We start from the raw sequence: 22,568 nt of genomic DNA on the forward strand, positions 1-22,568 counted from the left end.
TGAAAAATAAAATAAAATGAATGCTTCATTATTTAAAATAGATTAAGACTGCAGCTGTGTCCCAGGAAGACCGTACAAAATGAGAAGAAGAAAGACGTGCTGAATTGATGATATATACATATATATATATAAAAAAAAAAGAATATATATATATATATATATAGTGAACCTTACAAAAACAGCCAGCACACAAAAGCATAGATAAGAAATTAAATTACATAATAATAATAATAATAATAATAATAATAAATAACAAACAAAACTGAAAACCCCTCGCTGTGGTGGTAGCAAAAATCCACTTGGAGATAGAAGAAAGTGGGGGTTGTGTGTTTCTCTCTATAAATCAACGAAAAATGCCATCTTTCAACTCCTCCCTCGCTTCCTCACTTCCAGGAAGGAGCTCTCTCTCTCTCTCTCTCTCTCTGTGTTTTCCGAATAAGATTTAGATATCTCCGGGCGAGTTCAATAGCAGAAGCCGGGTCAACATGGACCCACCCAGATTCGTTATCGAAGCCTTGGAAGCAGAATCGATGGCTAACCAATCGGGCCTCACCGTCCACCAACTCCTAGCGTCCCTGGTGAAGCCGGCCCAGTCCCTCGCTCGCCCATCCATCTCCAAGTTCCATGTGGGGGCCGTCGGGTACGGATCCTCCGGTCGGATCTTCCTCGGCGTTAACCTGGAGTTCCCAGGTCTCCCGCTCCACCACTCTGTCCACGCCGAGCAGTTCCTGGTCACCAACCTCTCAATCAACGCCGAAACTCGACTCGAATACATCGCCGTCTCCTCCGCACCTTGTGGGCATTGCCGCCAATTCTTCCAAGAAATCCGCGGAGCGTCGGATATCAAGATCCTAATCACTTCCGCCGATCACGACGACGACAAGGACAAACGGAACCAGCCCCAGTGCGACCGATTCAACCCGCTTTTGCACCTTTTGCCGCAGAGGTTCGGGCCCGACGACCTTCTGGAAAAGGACGTGCCTTTGATTTTGGAGGCACACCATAACGGGCTCTCTCTTTTGAGCCAAAACCACCAGAAACTCTGTAACGGCTTATGCGACGGGGAGCATTCAGTTTCTGGGGATGATCAAATTCACGATGACCTAAAGATTGCAGCTTTAGAGGCTGCCAACAAGTCTCATGCCCCCTACAGTGGATGCCCATCTGGGGTGGCCATTTTGGATTCTGAGGGGAAGATATTCAAAGGGTCTTACATGGAATCCGCGGCTTACAATCCCAGCTTGGGCCCTCTTCAGGCGGCTCTGGTGGCCTATATTGCTGGTGGAGGCGGTGCATATGACAAAATTGCTGCAGCCGTTTTGGTGGAGAAACAAGGTGCTTTGGTTAGACAGGAGCACACTGCAAAGCTGCTCTTGCATACCATTTCGCCTCGCTCTGCCTTTCGGGTATTTCATTGCGATTCGTCTGGTTTTGATAACTGTAAAAAAGCAGCCTTAGTTGATTATGATTGATTCATGAGAAATTGTGATCATCATCATCATTTGTAATCTGTTCTCTGCCCATTTGGATGATGAATATTGAATGGAGCTAACGGAGAGCAATCTCTCTACTGTCCTCTGTGCCATCTCTTTTTAGCATTCGTTCCGGTTGGTACTATTAGGTGTCTTAATCTTTTTTCTGTATTGGATTTGATGGGTTTTCTCTTTTATTCGATTGTACTGTTCATATATCAAACATAAATTTTTGGCTCCTTCTTTCCATTACCTATGTTTTTTGTTCTCTTCCTTCTTTTCATCCTCAGATTTGTAAGATGATACTAACTGTCAAAACATTCAAAAACAGCGACCTAAAAGAAACGATCAATGGATTCACGGAGCTTTGGAAATGATTATATTTTTGAATTTCGCCCATGGTTTGAATTGTAATTCCCTGTCGCAGTTATAATTTAACCAATTAGTTTGCATTGTGACCCTGTGCTCTTTGACCAATTCACAATAACATTACTGTGTGATGACTTTCTGGATAAGGCATTTAAAACATGAAAAGCAGGCAAGTTCCTCAAAAGCTCTTTTTTTAAAAGCTTCCCTTCCCCCCACCAAAAAGTAATCACAAAAAAAAAAATAATAATAATAAATAAAAAATTAAAAATGATTCACTTTTCCTTGTGGATGGTGTCAGTATAAGTAGCAGCATCAAATTCCATCTAGGTCACTCAAAATGGCAAATTGATTGGGCGGGTGGGGTTTCCTGAGGTGGAGTTCCAATATTCCACCCTTCTTTTTTTATGCTTTCTTTCTGCTTGGTCATCCATTCATTCTTTTCTTTTTTCTAACTTTAACACTTTGACAAAAACATTTTGTCAAGCTCTTCCACTTTTCTGTAGACCCTCTACAATTCTCACTCGTATATTGCATTTTTGGTGGAAAAGAGCATATAAAAGTTACCTACTTAATTTCGCTTTTTTTTTTTTTTTTTTAATGAACTAATGCAGAAACACATAGGAATTTCTCGTTTTGTACGCTCTTGTTTAGTTGTCGTTTGAAATTAAATGCCATCAGAGTGATTTTCACTGTAAGAGACGGCATCTATGCTCTTGTCTCGTTTGATAATGTTCAACTTGATATTCCAGGAACAGGGTATGTATTCTTAGTTATATGAACAATTTATCAAAGGACAAAGCTTTCTGACAAGCATCCAATCTCTATTTGCATGAAAAGGTGTCTTTATTAATGGGGTTGGACAGTTACAAGATTGGTGTTAAAACAACTAGGTTGATTTCACTGCAATTACTGGCCTTCCCTTTTGCTTTTTTCAGGAGTGATCAAAATCACTGATTTTTGTTCATGTTATTCTAGTTTCAGCAAGCACAATGCATTGTTTTTCTTGCTGCAAGTTATGGCCCTGTATCGGCCAATCAAAAAACCTGTCAGACATATTGTTGAAGGCAGCTCTAAATTCGTATTGCACTACATATACTTGAACAAAAATTCTGTCACTGAGTTTAAAATTCGCTGCCATTACACATTAAAAGTAGTTGAACTCTTTTGGCTTCAAATGTAAAATAGAAGCTTCAAGCTACTTAAATAATTCCTAACTCCAACTTTGCAATTCATGTCGAAGAAAAATTAAGCGCATCGGAACAACAACGAAGTCTTCCCCAGCCAAATCCCATAAAGTGAAATTCCTATGATTTGATCCCGTTCTAAGGCTTCCTCTGTGGTCAATATGTGCTAGAATCGCTTAAACCCAGATTGATTTCCTTACTGTAGGATGGCTTAGTTACTGTACATAAAAGAACCCGGTCTACATTGAGGAGCCCTATCAATTCCCTCTTTCTTTACCACTTCATTTGGATTTCAACAACTGAGACCAAGGCCATTAACCCCCATAAGTAGCCCAATAATTGCATTAATTTACAATGCCAACATGTTCTACACTAAAAGGAATATATTTTAAATTAATCAATGCAAAGAGAAAGAATTGACAAGAAATCCTTATGATTTGTGATTCTAGATATATATATATATATATATATATAGACTGACACGACACCGTCACAACCATTTCGAATTCACTACTATGACGAAGAGAAGGAAGAAGAGGCTGCATTTCTTAGAGGCAGTATTTTCCCTTCATCAGGGCCTCCAACAACCGAATCAAGCCCTTGCTCATCCTCAGAGAAGAAATTCTCAGTCTCCCTCAATGCCCCATGAAGTACTATAACCCCAAGTGCAGCAGAGAGAGCCACTAAAAGATTGTTTCTCGCCTTTGTAAAGAAGAGTGCTATAACTGTAGACAACAACAAGGCCATCATCACCACTCGGTCATCAATCACACGGCCACAAACCATTAAGGGGTCGTCGCGTAGGAAATATAGAAACAGCCATGCAGCCATCATGATGATGAAAACGACCAACGACATGGGTTGCCAGAGCAAGCTTACGAAGAGAATGAACAATGTGATAATAGCATAGTTCATGCGGAAGAAAGCTGCATTTGCTTTGATCCTGTCGACGGTTTGTCCAAATGTGGATGGAAGTGCAAGGTAATGTGGTTGGATCATCTCCATCCATGGTCTTCGTGTTCCGAGGCTGGCTTGGATTCGTTGTGTTGCTTGTGAAATGAGTTCGAGGTTGGATGATGGCGGAGCAGCTGTTGGAATAGTTCCATAAGTTGTCATATTTTGTGGTATAATGGTGGAGAGATAGAGAGAGAGAGAGAGAAACAATGCTACGGAGGAGGGATGAGCAGAACGCGTAACACAAATATTTCCTACTTTAGGGAGAGTTTGTGGAAATTTCAACCGTGTAGCACCAATTTTGGTAGACCGTGTTCCTTTTTATATAACAGAATCTATACGTGTCAGCTACATGTTGGGTGGGTTTGATCATGATTCATCAAGCTGCACCGGTTGGATTAATTCCAAGATGACTCGGGAAGTGAAAATGGCGATGTTATATAGTATGATCAAGTTCGTTAATAGTTTTTTTTTTTTTTTTTAAAATAATTTTTTTGAGTTGACAATAACAACTCTCTTGGGAAAATAAGGAATCCTTTTGGATCCACAGAGACGCTGGTTTTGGGTAGGTTTTGTCATGGACGGAAACCCCTTCAACATTTAGCAATCTATACATATATTCCTGGAATGAGATTTTTTTCATTGAGCTTGTCCTGCTCAAACTTCCCGCATGCCATGTCACAATTTTTCATAGACTTATCAAGTCAAAATACAGGTGAAGTATCACTAACTTCCTATTTTGTCAAGGAACAAAAAATTGGATAAGAATAAATTTAAAGGTTAATCATAACTTCTTTCTTCTTCAATCAGTTATGAGAGATTTATTTTAACACAAAATATGCTAAATATACTAAAGAAGGTGAAACTAAGACATTCTCAACGAACTATTAGATGCAGCAAGGGTGCCAATCAGGAAGAAAAGCAATTTTCTGTTAATGGTAGAAAGATTTTCCTATCCAATTGTTTCAACGATAGGTTACAAAATGCTGTCGAAGCTTTTAATATTTGTACAGAGGAGATATATCATAAACGGGTAGAAAAATCTTAAAAGAAAATCCCGAACAACTCTTTGCTATGGCTTTCACTGACTGGTTGGAACCTCTCCCCTCATTACTCTCCAAGGTCCAGAATAGAACTTTGGCTTCATCAGAGGCACTGCTTCCCCCGGATGATCCTCCCAATACTTCTCCTGTACAAAAAAATACCCAAAACTAATTCTTTTATACAGGGGCTAGAATATTGCTATACCAGTGAACAACTTAATGAAAACCTTGGACAAGCACATATATATTGAAACTCTTTCACTCACATTTCAATCTCAAAGAGACCTGCCAAACTTTCTAGGCAAATATCCTCAAATAGGAATCAAGAGAACACATACACAATTGGAGATGATAAAAGATCTCACTGGTAACAAATTTAATCAATAGGCAGCAGTTGAAAATTTTGGTAATGACACTTTCTTGGCGTTGGCAGTTTAATTCAATAATTAGAACCAACATAATGGGCTTGATAGTTGAGTCGAAGCAGGTTTGTGCAGATTATTACTAGTTACTCTCTTATGCATGTCATGTCAAATTGACAGAAAGCGCAAACTACAACCAATTCTTTGCTCAATCACTACTAATGTTACAATGAAATGTAAAAAGAAATGGAAAGGAAAACCTTTCCATCATGATGACAATCACAAACTTCTGCTCCTGCAGGCAAGATTAAATGGAAAGAAAGGCCATCTTCTCAGCCCTTTTAAGAGTGCAGGTAAAGATCTAAAGACATGGATATGAATGAGAATGAAATATCACCAATGAACTGAATCGCATATATTACACTTAACGCTCAGAAAACAATGCCAAAAGCATCGCCTCAACATTTCTAATGGAGGGGATTTCACAATTTCTTAAGCTGCCGCTCTGCTTACTCTACGTTTCCTTGTAACACTCCCAATCAGAGGCTAGAACCTCACACTCAATTGAGTAAACAGGCGAATTTCCAACTAAACAGGCTTCAGTATTTTCAAATATTTGATGGAACCAGCCAAGAATATCAAAATATTAGCAATTGAAACTAAAAACCCATAAGAAATTTCTTCTGCAAAAATGCCAAAGGCTACATAAATCAGAATCATAGATAATAACCCACCATAATCAGAAAGACATGAGCAAGAAATAAATAAATAAATAAAGAATACCTTGTAAAGCTGCTCGGTGATAGCAGAGCCGATAAGACCAGTGTAAAAGCCGGCAATATAGATTGTGACCAAAGGCTTAAACGACTTGGGTCTCATATACGGCTCAACCATGTTCCATAGAATCATTCTCTCCCATTTTGTGTGCACATAGTCTGCGTATTTCCTCCATAGATAGGTCGCCATTTTCCTATGCAGAAGCTTCGATCTCTGACCAAAAACAGTGGGTTTTGCAGAGATGGTTATAACGTTCGATGCTTCTAGCTTCCAGCTTACTTTTTGGTCTTCTAGCAGAGATCGCTTACCGTGTGAGCTTTACCAGGTTGATGAGATTCGGGCTTACACGTTTGTTTTGGTGCGAAGTGGGCCATTATTACTTGAGCCTTTTATCTTTCTTTCTGGACTGGGCCGCGCTAAGCTTTTTTATTGGAGAATTTGGCCCAATATCCTCATAGGATCGAAGTTAATGATTTTTGTCCCCTCACTTGATATCTTTTTTTTTCTAGCCCTTCAATCTTTTATAATTCTAAAATACCCTTATCTTTTTTTTTTATATGTTTTTTTCTTTCCTTTTTCATCCGACTTTTCTCCTCCATCTCTTTATCCATAACCAGACCATTAGGAGCCCTCTGTTTCCTTTCGCATCGGCCGGATTGTAAGCGTGGAGACTGTGCGTTTTGAAGGAGATGGTGAAGAGGCGACTCAGAGAGAAAACTGCAGGGTTTTAGAGAGCCCTAGGAGCAGAAGCAGAAGCAACAGGTAGGCAACAGCGAAGTAGGAAAGCATGAGGCTCATTCTATAATCTTCTCCTCTCCATTTTCAAATTCTTAAGCTTTTCCTCAAACATTTTCTTACTCGTTTCGCTAATAATGAAATTGTTTTTTTTTTAAATAAATAATATATTTTAGATTGTTATAATTCAGGGTAGCGTCATTCAGTGCTGCGAGAGGTGGAACGGCGATACTTCAGTGCGGTTTCAACAGAGGAATACGCAAGGAGGAACTACGCAAGCAATGTCTCTGAGTATAACACTGTTATCGGTTCTCTCACCGCGCAGAGAAGGTAGATTCTAATTTTGATTTTCTTTTTGTGGTTTTGGGATTTTTTTTTTTTTTTGGGGGAGAAATTGTGAAAGTTGTGTTCTTTTTTTTTTTTTTTTTTTTTAATAATGATGGTGGTAGGCATTTCTTGCTGAAAGATGTGTATGATGATATGATGCTGGATGGAGTACCCCAGATGATGTTCTATCTGCTTTAAGATGACATTCTTCAATTTCTCAACATCGAAAATCTCTGGATTCTAATTTTCCAAGGAAGAACAGAGGATCAAGATGGAATAAGGAAGATTTTAGTCATTCTAATGCTTTGGACCATAAAGATAGTGGTGCGAAAGGTGTTCAAGACTTGTGGAACAAAAAATCAAGGTCTACAGGTCCACCAGAACAGAAGGTTAGATTTTTTTCATCATATTTTTGTCCTGTTTAATATGCATCTTATCGATCTGTGCATTCTTCAAAACATAAGATGAAATTATTATGTTATTAGTAATGATTTTCTTCTGTATCGGTACTAGATGCTGTAAAATCAAACATGTAAAAAGATGTTTCTGATAGGTGCTTGCCACATGCCAGTCACATTTACTATGAGGAAGCATTGACCACGTTCCAAATATTTGATATTTTCAATTGCTTAGGAAGTGCTTTTTGGGTAGCATCCCAGAAGTCCTGGTGGCATTTTTCTCCTTTGTGTAATTTTTTGCTGAATAACCTTTCTTTTGTCTTGTGGAATTTTTTGCTGAATAATCTTTTTTTGGTTTTGGTTTAGTTGATTTACTGATATTTTGTTTTCAATCTTTTGATAATTTTATTCTATCATTAGCTCTCATGTTCACCATTCTCAAGGCTTCCTGTATAATATCAAGGACACATACTATTTGCACAATAAAAACTGCCTTGATTAGGTTTGCCAGTTTGCAAATATACTATGAAATACCCTAGCCATTTGGATTTGTTGATTCTATACTCTCATATATATTTCTCTTTCATCTCTCTCATATAATGTTGATGATCACCTCAATGTTATATATAAAAAACTAGCAAAGGAGAGTTCATCAAGAAGAAAACCAACTGGTCCTTTATTTATTTGGGATAGTTGTTAAGTAGCCTGTATTAATGGACGAATGAATGGTTTTCTCAAAACGGTTTCTTAAAGTGAAGATGTTGAGGATGTTGTGTCTCCAATAAGTAAGCCGCAGATTGTTGCTAAGTCACAGTAGCTAACAATGAATGTGGAAATCTTAGCTTAAGTACTTGGAAAAGAAAGTAACTGCTTTGAAGATTGATCTGTATAAAAATTGAGGGAAAAGGAGCTCTGGTTTGCAATAATTGGTGAAATTTTTTTTTCTGGACTTCTTTTGCTCACCGTTAAATCCCCAAGTTTAATTGAAATATCCTTTGTATAACAAGGAACTGGAAAACAAGATTTCCACTATAGTGGAATCCTATTTACATTTCCCATGTTTCTTTGACTTGTATATGACTGATTGATGTATGCAGTAATTGTTTCTCTTGATTTTATATTTGTGTGTGTCTATGTTATTAACTTATGTTAGTAGAGTCTATAAACATGAGCCCATACATTATTTCTGCCCTACATTTTATTTTTCATTTTTTTTTTCTTTTTAACACTTTACTTTTTAGTTTCATTGTTATCTCTTCTAGTCTGTTATTTCTATTTCCTTTATCTTTCCCTCAAGTGTTTTTTACTCTATAGGTTAATGCTAGTGATGATCGGTCATCATCAACAATTGAAGCAAAAATTCTTGATGTAGTGCAGATGAACTCTGTCACTGTTGACTCGAGGCCAAAGTGCTTGGTTGGTATTATTTTTTATGGTTACCCTTCTTATTCTAGAATGTATGCAGAAGAAACAAGTTACTACTTTTTCTCTAGGTGATTGATGAAATAGATGGAGCTCTTGGTGATGGCAAAGGTGCTGTGGAGGTTATTCTAAAGATGGTAATTGTGTGTTTTATATTATTATTATTCCTATGAGGGTCTTGTGTGTTTTCCATTATTGAATGCTGCTTATTTATTAAATTTAATTGTCTGCACGCTTATTTGTGTTTTAATATAATTATAGTTATAGTTATTTTATTACTATAATTGCTGTTGGTTATTAAATATAACTGCTTTCGTTGTTATCAGTTATTGTTGTCATGTATAATTCTTGTTTTCCTTAATGTTTAATGCAAACTGTCAGTTATTGCATTTACTTCATTATCAACATGAGAATCATAAGGGAAATTTATTGTTTAAACTCCATGGTTGCACATTATATACGTTAACAGAAACCTCCATTTCTACCGAGGGTAATATATTCAGCTATGGTGGTTTTTATTTCCCAGTGCTCATTATATTTTTCACTTTTATTTTATGTTGTTCATATAGGTTTCTGCAGATAAGAAGTCTGATATAGGGAAGGAGAATTTTCCAAATGAAGAAAATCATGAAAGTACATAGAAAGTTTATCATTCATATGGAGTTTCCTTTTCATGATTCCCTGGAAAATGGTACACCTGAACGTCCATCAATCGCATGATGCTATATTCAGACAATGAGGCCATGTTATGTGGTATGCGTGTGTATGAAATGTAGTCAAGAATGCAATTAGTTGGTCAACTGCGTAACATGTGTTTTGGCGTAATAGACGTTGGCTTTATGTGTTCTTTTATTGTCAAATTCATCTGTCGTATTGTTTTGATAACATATCATTCCGTCTTCAGTTTTTGGTTCAGTTGTTTGTATGTTTCTTACTATTGCATGGATGATATTAATGCCCAATGGTAATGACCAATGCATCATCGGTAATTGACATTTGTACACCGTCGTAAAAGACTCACAACAATTCCATCCGGCAACTTCAATCATGTGTGTTCCAACCAATAACATGCTAAATGTAGCATTATTAATGATAAATTCTGGCAAAGTAAGTGATCAAACGGCATTAAAAAATGAAAACGTTCAATTTGTTTTTGATTCAAAAATTACCGAAGGTTTTGTCGGTAATTACCGAAATCCTATGGCAATCACATTTTACCAATTTTTTGGGCCCCACAAGTCCCATAACGTGTGTTGAATGCAAAAATATGAAAAATAGGGATTGTAAAATTATACTAAGGAGAGAAAATTCCAAAATTTCATAAAAGTGTCTCAAATTTTGCAAAAAAAATTGGATGATTGTTCACCCTCGGTAATTCCCGAGGAAATCGTCGGTAACCAACACATACCCTTTGGAAAAATTACCGACGGTTTCGTCGGTAATTACCGAGGGTGTACAGTCCATCACATTTTACCAATTTTTTGGGCCCCACAAGTCCCATAACGTGTGTTGAATGCAAAAACATGCAAAATAGGGATTGTAAAATTATACTAAGGAGAGAAAATTCCAAAATTTCATAAAAGTGTCCCAAATTTTGCAAAAAAATTGGATGACTATTCACCCTCGGTAATTCCCAGGGAAATCGTCGGTAACCAACACATACCCTTTGGAAAAATTACCAACGGTTTCGTCGGTAATTACCGAGGGTGTACAGTCCATCACATTTTACTAATTTTTTGGGCCCCACAAGTCCCATAACGTGTGTTGAATGCAAAAACATGCAAAATAGGGATTGTAAAATTATACTAAGGAGAGAAAATCCCAAAATTTCATAAACGTGTCTCAAATTTTACAAAAAAATTGGATGACTGTACTCCCTCGGTAATTCCCGAGGAAATTGTCGGTAACCAACCACATACCCTCTGGAAAAATTACTGACGGTTTCGTCGGTAATTACTGAGGGTGTACAGTCATCCAATTGTTTTGCAAAATTTGAGACACGTTTATGAAATTTGTCTCTCACAGTTTTCACATTGTCAAAGCTGTCTTCATACTGCCCAGCAAATTCATTGACAATCTTAAGCCTCCAATTCTTTCTCTGCTTCCTCAAACTCCGACTGGCAATACGAGGAAGAGCTTTGACTGAGAGCTGCCTATCATGTCCAGAATCAATGAAGGAACTGCTCAACTCCAAAGACCCAGCAGGCTTCACGATATGCTTCTTCCCCATTGAACTGTTATAATTCCTCTGCAAAACCAGATCTCCACCACTTTTCAGATTCATATTGGTTGTAGGAAGTGCATCCAAACACAGACATGGTTTAAAATATAATAGGATATGTAAGTAATTTTTTTTTGTTTAAAGGTTACAATGGATATTGAGGGATAGAACAAAAAAGATATCAAGTGAGGGGGCAAAAATCATTAACCTCGGTCCTATAAGGGTATTGGGCCAAATTCCCCTTTTTTATTTGTTTTTAAGAAGGTGATAACTAACTAGTAATGGCCAAAAAAGTAGAAATGCAAGCGTATCAAGTCATAGATCCAAAAATTTGTGCAATATGTTTCATAAAAGAATTTAAAGTAGTTCTATTTATTTGTTGACATATTGGCTTAAGTAGAGGTTATGAACTAGTGGAGAAACCAAAACAAGTATATCACTAAATAAATATTCTTAAGAACCTGGAATTTCATGTCCAATGAGTTTTGAATTTGAAATACATACATTACATCTAGAACAAGAATTGCAAAGAATATGGCAGGACAACTACTTATGCCCGGTATTCTTTTACACAGAAAAATTCAAATATACAGAAAACAAGCAGATCGCCGGCTGTGTAAGTTCATATGCTTTGCAGAATAGACAGAGATGGACATATTAATACAAGTTGGAAATTCTATGCAGGAGGAGATTCTTTTGGTTTGTCCTTTGAAGCCAATTAGGGTTCTAACTCAAGATCTCCAACTCCCTTTGGGGGGCCAATGCTGCAACGAGCTGTATTGTGTGTTTCAATTGCATCCTTTATTTTCTGGAACTGCACAAGATTTTTTGAGAAGAATCAGACATAATCAAAATGTCAAAGAGGCTTCTTAAGAGATACTCATAAAACAATTGCATAAAAATTCACCAAATGGCTATAACCCAGTAACAAAGATAATCCCCTTTGTCGAATTACTGAGGCTTTGTTCCTTTTTTACCATGCAAATGGAAAAGAGATCCCTAAACTTCCTCTAAGACCCAAACGATTTACTTTCCAATCTCTCCAGAATCAACAAAGAACTAACACTTCAACTTTGAACAAAAAACTTGACAATTATTACAATTGTCCATATGCACATAATGAGGAAAAATGAAGACCATTCCTACCTTTGCTAGTGAACATGAAAAGGATTCCAATTGTCCGTCAGCTCCACGATAGAAATGGAAGTATGGAAGGACTTTGACGTTCATACTTTTGCACATAGGTTTATTCTCATCGAAATTCACTTTCAGGAATAAAATCTCGGGGTGTTCCTCAGCTGTTCTGCAGAGCTGACAGATCCACACAACAATATCAGGGAATATAACAACTCAAAGTATTTTTAGATGGAGAATGAGAAGAGGATTAATATCTCACTTTTTTGAAAAGTAGTAGTCCCAATAAAATTTTACAAAAAAGAACAAAAAAAAAAATTTACATTATAAGCCGAGACATTAGATAGAATTATCCATCTCTTTCTTGTAGGATTCATATTGGCATGCATGTATATAAAGGGCTTATCACAGTGGCATCCATGTTGTTTAATTATAAAGGGACATCAAGTCATAGGATTGTACACCAACCTGCATATCACATAGTTCTGTTGACAAGAAAACTCCCAAAATTATCAGATTTTGGCAGCTTAATGTTAAAAACTTCACAATCCTAACTCAACACAAAGATGGTAAGCTTGTGTGCTTTGGGTCTTTCAAGACGTAACAAGCATTCTCACACAGGTATTTTTTAGTTTCTTCAACGAAAAGCTGAAAAAGAGCTCATCAAAAGAAGACAGAAAAAGAGCTCATCAAAAGAAGACATAGTGTTTCGCCTTTAATATCCTGGCTTTCAACATGTCAGACAAGAGCATATACAGAAGTGACTTACACAATCCGAGAGTTATAACAGTCGGCTAGCAGTCCTGAACATACATGATATCTAATAATACTGGCTATGAATGAAGTAGCCTTTTTGGAATGTTTTCTCTGGAACTAACCATATGGAGGCTTTTGAAAGCCGGAGCATCGTTATGAATGTGATATTGAAGAGGAATTGACAACTATAGAGCAATGGTCAAGTAGCAATAGTCAAGTAACAAAGGGCATTACCTTGGGAAATAATGCTCTGCAAGAAGCACACCAGGTCCCATAAAATTCTACAATCACTAGTCTATCTCCCGCTTCACTTAAAGCAGTCAAAAATTCTTGTGTAGAATGAATGTCAATCATATTTGGTGCATTCTTTTCCCACCATTTTGGCTGTTCTGTTGCAGTAACAGCAGCCTGTACCTGAAGTAAAGCATATAGATAATAAGCTCAAAATCCATATGGAAAACATTAGAGAAAAATTAACATGGTCCCGTAATTGGAAAATAGAATGAACAAAAAAAGGCGAATAGGAGAAGACTATAAATGCAAAAAAATCAACAAATGTGATCTTAATAAGATTTTAAAGCTAAAAGCCTAATCCAACATGAACGTACATAGCAGCTGTCATTCTCCAAATCAATTGGTTAGAGTTGATGCAGGTTGCTAATAATGGTTGTTGTTTAAACAACATAACCAAATTCAGCCAAAGCTAAAAGCAAGAATATCTTTCCCGGACTTTTCCAAAAGCCGATAAAGGTGAAACAAAGCATAAATGATGGAAAGACAGATTCTAAACAGACATCTAAATTCCAATTTTTAATTATTATTATTTATGTTTTATTTAGATTCAAACTAGGTGCAATAAAAGGGTATCCATATCTTTACTAATAACGATCAGAAAAAAGACAATCCTCGTCACGAAAGAAAAATATATATACATATACCCAAATTGCCAAATGATATAGAAGAATTACAAAAATTCCAATAAATTGGGAAGGAGCTCGTAAATTAACTAAAATTTCGTAAACAAAACGAAGAAAATCTAAAGTTAGCAACGGGGAATTATGAGAAAGCGCAAACCAAAAAAAGGTTTTACCTTGAAATTAGAAAGGAAGTGGCTTCTGGGCGAGAAAGCAAGACGAGAGAGAGAATAATAGGAAACAGGAAAGACCCTCTTATCTAAGCAGTTATTGGGTGGGAGACCTGGTTGGAGAGACTTGGAGGAGGAAGCAAAGGAGGTGAGCAGAGAGGCAGAGAAGCGAAGTGAATGGAACGGCAAGCGAAAAACGTCGGCCATTTAAGACAAACACAACACAAAGAAAAGGAGTTGCTTTCGAATGATTACAGTTTATATGTGAGTTGGGGAAGGTCAAGAGAAGAAAAAAAGGAGCAAGGCCATGTTTGAAGACGCAGAATCAGAAGAAGCTAATTGTATCTTTGTGGCGGTAGTGGTGTATGTGTGAACCAGATCGTAGCAGAGAGAGACGTGACCGGGGGTGGGTGTTCGGTTTTTTCGCTGTTGGATTTCTTTTTACTTTCCTTCGACCAGTTTTACCCACCCATATATGGCCCTGTTTGGATGCCCGCTTTTTATTTGGCATTTAATGTGTGTTTTTCCTGCCCACACCTCCTTTTCTTTTCCTTTTTTACTGAGAAATTATTTACTACACTCTCTTTTTCATTTATCCTTTGTTATTGTTACTCTTATTATTATTGTTGTTATCACTGGTATAGTAGAGCAGATGTAAATCCTTGTTTGCTTCAGCAAATGCTTATTGTTTTGTTATTGGAGATATCAAATGGCGGTGATATCTACTGGATACAGAGTAGAAACATCGTTCCGACTTTTGATGACAAAAAGAAAACCAATTTTACTTTTTTCTTTTCAACTAATTGTTAGAAGCACTACAAACTCAACATCAGTAGAAGTAGAACTAATCTTAATATCAATATGTATATGCCATCAAAAACTGAAAGACGTATTTAATTGTTCCTCAGCCTCAAGTGGCACAAATTGTGGCTGTGAATCAGCTCGACTTCAAGCCACAGGGACTATCACGTATGACAGTCCAACTCCAACTTTTAACTTTCATTTTCGAAGACAATCAACAAGTTCACTCCCAACATGACTGATGACTGGCAGCTGTCCAAATGACCAAATATTATATGCATTATAATCACATGCAGATCGGCATAGCTATCAAGTTGTTGTTTACCAAATGACCCCGAATATATCCTCCAGAAGAAACACAGTCACAAGGAGTCGCCAAAAACTCTGCATTGTGTTTTCTTCCATCTAATTACTCTTGGCTCCATCAATGTGTGCAACAATAAAATGCTTGCATAGTTTATAGCACCCATTGTGTTTTCTTCCATCTAATTACTCTTGGCTCCATCAATGTGTGCAACAATAAAATGCTTGCATAGTTTATAGCACCAACCTTTTGGTTGAATATATTTCAGACTATTACCACCAGCCTAACACCAATACGAGAAGCACAAACAGGGGAGAGAGATGTACCATCCACATCACTGCTTGGAGCTAACTGCTGAGTAATAATACCATTAATCTATAATTCGTCATTTCTTCCAGAAGGAAACATTCAAAATTTTATGATATCAACTTCAGTCATTTGTTAGTTCTAATTCTCAACATTGCTTCGAAAGCAAGAGATGATGGAGATCAGAGACAAACAAAAGAGATCGCTTAACAGTTAAAGATAGATCCTTAACAAACAAGTTTACAAATTAATGTCAAGACATATGAAAATATATTGGTTGATCAAGTTTTGCAAAACCTTAAGTCTTCACATCACAATATCAGCAAGTAGTCAGATTTCAAGACGATATCAGCAAGTAGTCAGATTTCAAGACGATGTCACATTCAATACATGAAACTGGGAATATAGAAAGAGTATCAATTCCAACATAATTTAAAAGTTAAATTTCAAAACAATACTATCATTTCTACTCATTGTGGTGTTCGTTACATATGACAGTCTTCAATATTGTACATCAGGTTTCCACTTTACCTGTGGAGCCCCTAATAAATGGAGTGGGGATCTAAGCAAATAGATGTGAATACCATTATTGCCGTGCCTCAAATAAATTGGATCATGGATTGCAAGACCAACTGATACCATTACATTTCTGCAAAAGTATCATCCCCTCAAAAGCCTTGGACAAACATGACCAAGTAAAACTTCCATTGCAGAAAACCTTGCCAACCACTATCCTAACTTTGAAAAGCTGGCTTCACTCAAAAAAATGCTTTCATAGATAAAACATACATTAAGGGCTAGGTGGCAGAAGAACAGACGTTGGAAATGATAGTGATCCGTTGTTGGGAGCACCCTGAATATTGAGAATTGAAGTTACCAAGTTGTATATTTGAACATTTTCAAAAGATGGAACCTTTCTACCCCGTGCAAACTGAGGACCGTGGCCAATGAAAATGGTTCTCATGGAAAATATAGCATTATCATAACCATGTGCTCCTCCACATTCTCTCCTATTGGTTCTTTTCTGTTCTACCTTGAACCCTTCTTCAATTAATCCTATTACCGGTGGAATACGATCACTAGCCGCATAATGAAGTCGACTGGGAAGCTCCTCTTTAAGATACACTCTCAAATTCTGCCCATTCTCGACCTTCCCCGATTTCAATCCTTCATTAATTTTGGCAACAACATCTGCCGGCTCAACCCCCGGAGGCGGACGAATTGCAAGCAATGGAGTATATGACTGGACCCAATCCTTTGGAATCTCAACCCAAGGAGCCAAATCATCCAGAAAAATCAGCTTTTTATCACAAGTACCAACCATCCCATGATCACCTACCATAATTATAGTAACATCCTCAAAAACTCCTCTTTTCTCCAGACCCTCAATCAACTTACCTATCAACCCATCGATTCTAGCAACAGCTTTAGTGATCTCCGGATCATCAGGCCCAACCTGATGACCCTGATGATCGGGATCTTCAAAATACAGAGTCATAAACACAGGAATTTCAGTACTAGGCAGATCAAAGTAGTGCAACACAGTATCCACCCGCTCCTCAAAAGGAACGGAGCCGTTATAGTGCTTGCAGAATTTCTCAGGGCAAGTCCAAGAACCTTTGTTTACCTCAGAACCAGGCCAGAAATAGGTGGCAGCTTTGAAGCCGTGATTGACCACGGTCTCCCACAAGGGCTCGCCCAGCCACCACTTGGGCTCGTGGCTTGCCATGGTGAAGAGCTCGCCAGTGTGTGGATCCACAAAGTGATTGTTAATTATGCCGTGATAAGAAGGATAGAGACCTGTAACTATAGAATAATGATTTGGGAAAGTCAAAGTAGGGAAGACCGGAATCAGACCCATGTCGGCCTCGGTCCCGTTAGCAATAAGACGGCCGATATTGGGAGTGGGGGTCTTGAATTGGTAACCGAATCGAAACCCATCAGAGGAAATCAAGAGGACAACGGGATGGTGGAGGTTTTTGAGAGGACGAGCTGAGGATTCGAAGGAGGAGGAGGAGGGGTGGGGGGAGCCGGAGGGGGAAGAGAAGAAGAGAAAAGCGAAGGCGACGGCGGCGGAGAGAGCAACGCAAGTGGTGAGGAGGAGGGAGATGAAGACGATGGTGGTGGCGGGTTTGTGGGGAGAATTGGCAGAGGAGGAAGGGGAGGAGTCGGTATCAAAAGAGAGCAGAGCTGCAGATGGGTTTGCAGAGTCTTCTTCTTGGGAAGGGAGTGGTGTGGGCTTTGTTGATGGGGTTAAGATAGACAACGAATCAGAACCCATGTTTTGGGAAAGCAAAAATTGAAATGGTTGGTAATAAGGACAGAGAAGGTTAAAAGAAAAAGGAGTCCATTAGAGTTGGAGTAAGACGAAAGGGTTGTGTTTGGTTTGGTTTGGTTTGGTTTGCTTGGGAGAAAGAAAGGCGAGAGAGAGAGAGAGTTTGGTGGAGAAGCGCTTTCTTTCTTTCTTTCTTTCTTTCTAACTTTTCACAGCAGACCCACAGCTTGCCATTTCCCCTTCCTTATAGCGGAGAGGAGTGGAACGGAGCGGAGAGGAGACCCTCTGGACCGTTGGTTGGTTAACGGTTGAGTCGTTGGGTGGAAGGTACTAACAAGCTCTTGTTGTCGTTCATCTATTGCACCATTTCAATCTAACATACATCTGCACGCTCACTTTTTTCGATTACCAAAAGAAAACGGCGCCGTTTCTAACCAACTAAATATCTGTTTCGTAAATTTATGGTCAGTGAAAGTCAATTAGTCAAGCCATCCCCGCCGTCAATAAATAATATATATATATATATATATTAGAAAAGAAAAATGAAAGTAAGAAACTCTCCTAAGACGACGACGTACCATTGCATCGCCCTCCCAAGACTGGAAACAACAAAAGTCAAGGAGAAGAAGAAGAAGAAGCAGCGGGGTGTGGGGGTGAAGAAGGAAGAGAAGCAGTGTGTGTGTGTGCGTGTTGCAGAGTAGAGGAATGGCGTACGTGAGCATGGGTGAGGCCCACAGAAGAATCACTGACTACCTAAACCGTTTCTCCGACGCCGTTTTGTCTCAGGACGGAGCCTCCCTCAAGCTCCTTCTCTCCGTCTCTTCCAACTCCCCCTCCCTCCTCTCCCTCGCCGACGCTCTCAACGTCTTCCAGGACGCCACCAGATTGATCAAACACTCCGACTCCTACTCTCAGTTCGCTGAGATTCTTGTTCCTCTCTTTCGCTCTCTCCACAACTACCGCCTCGGAAACTTGATCGATGCCTACCAAGCCTTCGAGAAATCTGCCAAGTATTCTTCTCTTTTTTTATAATTTTTATTTATTTATTTTTGGAAATTGTGGATGCTGTATGCATAAGGTCGGTAATGGTGGAATGGCAGTGCTTTCATTCAGGAGTTTAGGAATTGGGATTCCGCGTGGGCTCTGGAGGCCTTGTATGAGGTTGCTTACGAAATTAGGGTTCTTGCTGAGAGGGTATGTTCCAAATTTCTTCCTTAATACATTTTTTTTTTCTCAATTATTATTATTATTATTGGTTTTTGAATTTTTCGGAAAGGTATTAAGGGAGTTCGTTGTGGGTTTTTAGGCTGATAGGGAGCTGGCTTCCAATGGGAAATCCCCTGAGAAGCTCAAGGGAGCTGGTTCTTTCCTTATGAAGGTCTTTGGTGTCCTTGCGGTATGTTTTTTTATTTTTTTCTTCTTCTAAATGTTGGCTTTTTAAATTGATAATAATAGTTCTTTAGCTTGTTCTTTTGTCCGCCTCGGTAGCTATTCTCTCTTTTAATCAACGGTGACCATATGCTCCTTTCAATTGAATAAAAAAGTTTTAACTCACGATTTCTTCTTCTTCTTTTTTTTTCCTTTGTCCAATTCAAACTATTAACAGCAATTGGCCCATTTTCTTTTAGACTCAAGTGTTTAACGGAATCGTTAGATTATTATATACCCTTTTCAATTCTCAGCAAGTGTATATACCCTGAATTTCGTGGTTGGAAACAAGCCAACGACAAACTGCCACTGTAAATATTGTTTATACAGTCTGCCTAAAATATCATTCAGGTGGATGCCTTTGTCATCAAGTTGTTTAGACTTAACTAAATTCATGAGTGTTAATTTAAGGTTTGCTTTCATGACTTGCCGCTGCTAACGATGTTATAGGGTGTGTACGTTCCAGGGGAAAGGCCCAAAACGTGTTGGAGCATTATATGTGACTTGCCAGCTGTTTAAAATTTACTTCAAGGTACTGTATCATGGTTCATTTTGTTACTTACTGGTAATCTGCAGAAATTTCTTTTTATTGTTAATCGTATTTTCTGTTAGAATTTGAGTAAATATGTATTTTAGATGGTAGAGCAAATAAACTGGCCTTCTCTGTAGGTTCATCTGATATTATGGTATTACACCAAGAAAAGAACCACCAAACGATGTACTTGAATCTGCTATTTAGCTTCGTTTTTAGTGGTGAATACAGCTCAAGTCGCATGACTACATTTACATAAAATTTTCTTTTACGGCCTTGCAGCTTGGTACAGTTCACCTTTGCCGCAGTGTGATTAGAAGCATTGAAACTGCTCGTATATTTGATTTTGAGGAATTTCCTAAAAGAGACAAGGTCAGCAATGGCTTTGGTTTCAGAGTTATTTTTTGTCACTTAAAAATTTGATTTCACCTTTTGTCATATTTCTATGCTAGAAGATTGACAGCCATGAAACTTTGTTTCAGGTCACCTACATGTATTATACAGGCCGTCTAGAAGTTTTCAATGAAAATTTCCCTGCTGTAAGTAATTTAAATAATTTATCTTAATCTGAGTCTTTCTTCCAGTCAGTACGTTGTGTTACTGGATTTTGGGTTTTTTCTTTTATCGTTTGTTTTTTTTTTTTTTTTTTTTAATTGGTTTGGGGGAGGGGGGGGTGTGCAACTGTTAGGAGCCTTGAGCTTTTGGGTATAGAGACATGCATTGGCTTTTCTCTTCTGTTCATTGCCAGCAAACTTCATAATAGGTATTCTGTCATCTACAAAGGGGGAAATGAGAAATTTGCATGGTTTTATGTTGAGAGTGCCATCTTTGTATTTTTAATTGAATTTCATATTTTTTGTATGCTTGTAGAAAAGCTAGAGTTAGAAAATTGGGTTTTAATCAAGTCTATTTATTAACATAATTTACTTCAATGACATGGCAGGCTGATCATAAATTGTCTTATGCCTTAAAGCATTGCAACCCTCAAAGTACAGCAAATATAAGGTCTGTTTCAGGGGTACTTGCTCCTTATATTCTGTGTCATTATGATATATCTTTTCTTTTTGCAGAACCTTATAATATGCCTACTTAATGAAATCCTTGCTCCACATTCTTATGCTGAACTTGACAGGATGATATTAAAATATCTCATACCAGTGAAGCTCTCAATAGGCATCTTACCAGAAGATTGGCTTCTGGAGAAATATAATTTGGTAGAGGTTTGTCATTGCCTTTCTGTTTTCGATTTTGTCCTAGTTCTTTAACTAGTCATTGCAGTGGCTTCTTGGTCATTCCGTGGGATATGAGACATCTTAGGCTTTTACTTTTTGTCTGCTTAATTACTTTATTGATGGACAATCTAATATGGAGAAAATGAATAGAAAGCACACACATTAGAAACCAAACAGTGCAAGTTGTGATTTCCATTTATAGCTTTCATGTCCTGGATTAAGATATCTATTTTGTTACTGGAAATTAAGGAGCTAAAAGATGTTTTTGCTTTCACAGTATAGAAATGTTGTGCAAGCCCTTAGAAGGGGTGATCTCCGACTTCTTCGCCATGCTCTTCTAGAGCATGAAGATCAGTAAGTTTTGCTTCCATTCTTTTTTAGAATTGAAATTTTTGGAGGATGAGGACTAAAGTCATTTCAACTATCAGGTTCTTAAGATCAGGTGTATACCTTGTCCTCGAAAAGCTAGAACTCCAAGTCTACCAAAGATTGATAAAGAAAATGTAATGTTCATATAATATCTCAACATATAATATCTCAACTTCATAAAACTCGAGAAGAGTTTCATTTTAAAATGTATTCCTGATTGCCACATGCTTCTTATCATGCAGTTACATTATCCAAAAGCAAAAGGACCCAAGTAAAGCTCACCAGCTGAAGTTGGAAGTAATTGTCAAAGCATTGAAATGGCTTGAGATGGACATGGACGTAGATGAGGTATATGTTTTCTCTCTCTCTCTCTCTCTCTATATATATATATATATGTGTGTGTGTGTGTGTGTGTGTGTGTATCATTCCAAGTAAAATATATGTTGTGATTTGCAGGTGGAGTGTATAGTGGCCATCCTAATATACAAGAATCTGGTAAAAGGGTACTTTGCGCACAAGAGCAAAGTGGTGGTTTTAAGCAAGCAAGATCCTTTCCCCAAGTTGAATGGAAAGCCTGTTAATTCATAGAAGTTTGGAGAGACAATATTTTATGATATGCAAAAGGTGTTAGGCTGTTTTGAGCTGATGATGTATTGTAGAGTACAAAGTAAACTTCATTTCTTTTGATCTGATTATCATCCTCATATTTTTGTTTAACTAAATATTCATAGGCCGAGTCTGTTACCATTTTGTTTATTTGTCGTATTTGTGTAAGTATAGCCGAATGTTTATAACCGATCAACAAAGAGAATATGTACGATTTTGTGGAATTCGAACTTGGAAGGAAAAGTTGCCTACGTGATAAGTAACGACATGTCCCAAATCCTAAAAACAAAATAGATTCTCCACGTCTACAAAGAATCACGTCACGAAATTTACCCATGGAAGAGCACACTTGACTTGAAAATCAGAATAAAACACAACCAATACCAGTAAAAATTTCTTCAGACTGGTGCAAAACCAAAACCAAAACGAATTTTCAGAATATCTACTCGGTGAAAATGGCCAAAACCAAAAACCAAA

At 37.8% G+C, this 22,568-nt stretch overlaps 6 protein-coding genes and 1 long non-coding RNA gene across 11 annotated transcripts; 3 read left to right on the forward strand and 4 right to left on the reverse strand.

Moving 5' to 3' along the window:
* The first annotated feature begins 268 nt into the window (after positions 1-268).
* On the forward strand, positions 269-1,724 carry LOC107423951 (cytidine deaminase 1). Its single transcript, XM_016033609.4, has one exon. It carries the CDS (start codon positions 486-488, stop codon positions 1,470-1,472), a length of 987 nt encoding a protein of 328 aa, XP_015889095.2. The 5' UTR covers positions 269-485; the 3' UTR covers positions 1,473-1,724.
* Positions 1,427-4,737, reverse strand: LOC107423975 (PRA1 family protein F2). Its single transcript, XM_016033642.4, has one exon. The coding sequence runs from the start codon at positions 4,139-4,141 to the stop codon at positions 3,539-3,541; it is 603 nt and encodes a 200-aa protein (XP_015889128.1). The 5' UTR covers positions 4,142-4,737; the 3' UTR covers positions 1,427-3,538.
* A 154-nt stretch (positions 4,738-4,891) lies between these two features.
* Positions 4,892-6,476, reverse strand: LOC107423976 (uncharacterized protein At4g29660). Its single transcript, XM_016033643.4, has 2 exons — positions 6,168-6,476; positions 4,892-5,168 (listed from the first exon to the last, which is right to left on the reverse strand). Exons 1-2 carry the CDS (start codon positions 6,348-6,350, stop codon positions 5,061-5,063), a joined length of 291 nt encoding a protein of 96 aa, XP_015889129.1. The 5' UTR covers positions 6,351-6,476; the 3' UTR covers positions 4,892-5,060.
* A 244-nt stretch (positions 6,477-6,720) lies between these two features.
* LOC107423991 (uncharacterized) lies at positions 6,721-9,958 on the forward strand. 5 transcript variants are annotated; one of them, XR_003056919.3, is made up of 6 exons: positions 6,721-6,938; positions 7,073-7,226; positions 7,346-7,612; positions 8,936-9,037; positions 9,115-9,180; positions 9,613-9,958. It is a non-coding gene; the product is annotated as an uncharacterized LOC107423991 (long non-coding RNA). The 5 variants fall into 5 exon arrangements; XR_001582000.4 differs by having other exon boundaries at positions 6,721-6,923; XR_001581998.4 differs by having other exon boundaries at positions 6,722-6,938; positions 7,088-7,226.
* Positions 9,959-11,700: 1,742 nt separating this feature from the next.
* On the reverse strand, positions 11,701-14,750 carry LOC107423973 (thioredoxin-like 2, chloroplastic). The gene is made up of 4 exons (XM_016033636.4): positions 14,245-14,750; positions 13,389-13,568; positions 12,411-12,575; positions 11,701-12,078 (listed from the first exon to the last, which is right to left on the reverse strand). Exons 1-4 carry the CDS (start codon positions 14,443-14,445, stop codon positions 11,983-11,985), a joined length of 642 nt encoding a protein of 213 aa, XP_015889122.1. The 5' UTR covers positions 14,446-14,750; the 3' UTR covers positions 11,701-11,982.
* A 1,276-nt stretch (positions 14,751-16,026) lies between these two features.
* Positions 16,027-18,258, reverse strand: LOC107423960 (uncharacterized). Its single transcript, XM_016033618.4, has one exon. It carries the CDS (start codon positions 17,928-17,930, stop codon positions 16,440-16,442), a length of 1,491 nt encoding a protein of 496 aa, XP_015889104.1. The 5' UTR covers positions 17,931-18,258; the 3' UTR covers positions 16,027-16,439.
* Positions 18,259-18,472: 214 nt separating this feature from the next.
* Positions 18,473-22,315, forward strand: LOC107424016 (enhanced ethylene response protein 5). Its single transcript, XM_016033699.4, has 12 exons — positions 18,473-18,934; positions 19,025-19,118; positions 19,231-19,320; positions 19,819-19,884; positions 20,167-20,256; positions 20,367-20,423; positions 20,828-20,889; positions 21,017-21,104; positions 21,394-21,470; positions 21,545-21,619; positions 21,728-21,833; positions 21,942-22,315. The coding sequence occupies exons 1-12, from the start codon at positions 18,630-18,632 to the stop codon at positions 22,071-22,073; spliced, it is 1,242 nt and encodes a 413-aa protein (XP_015889185.2). The 5' UTR covers positions 18,473-18,629; the 3' UTR covers positions 22,074-22,315.
* Positions 22,316-22,568: the final 253 nt, after the last annotated feature.

The sequence above is a fragment of the Ziziphus jujuba genome, chromosome 7, assembly GCF_031755915.1.
Source record: "Ziziphus jujuba cultivar Dongzao chromosome 7, ASM3175591v1".
NCBI classification, from domain to species: Eukaryota; Viridiplantae; Streptophyta; class Magnoliopsida; order Rosales; family Rhamnaceae; genus Ziziphus; species Ziziphus jujuba.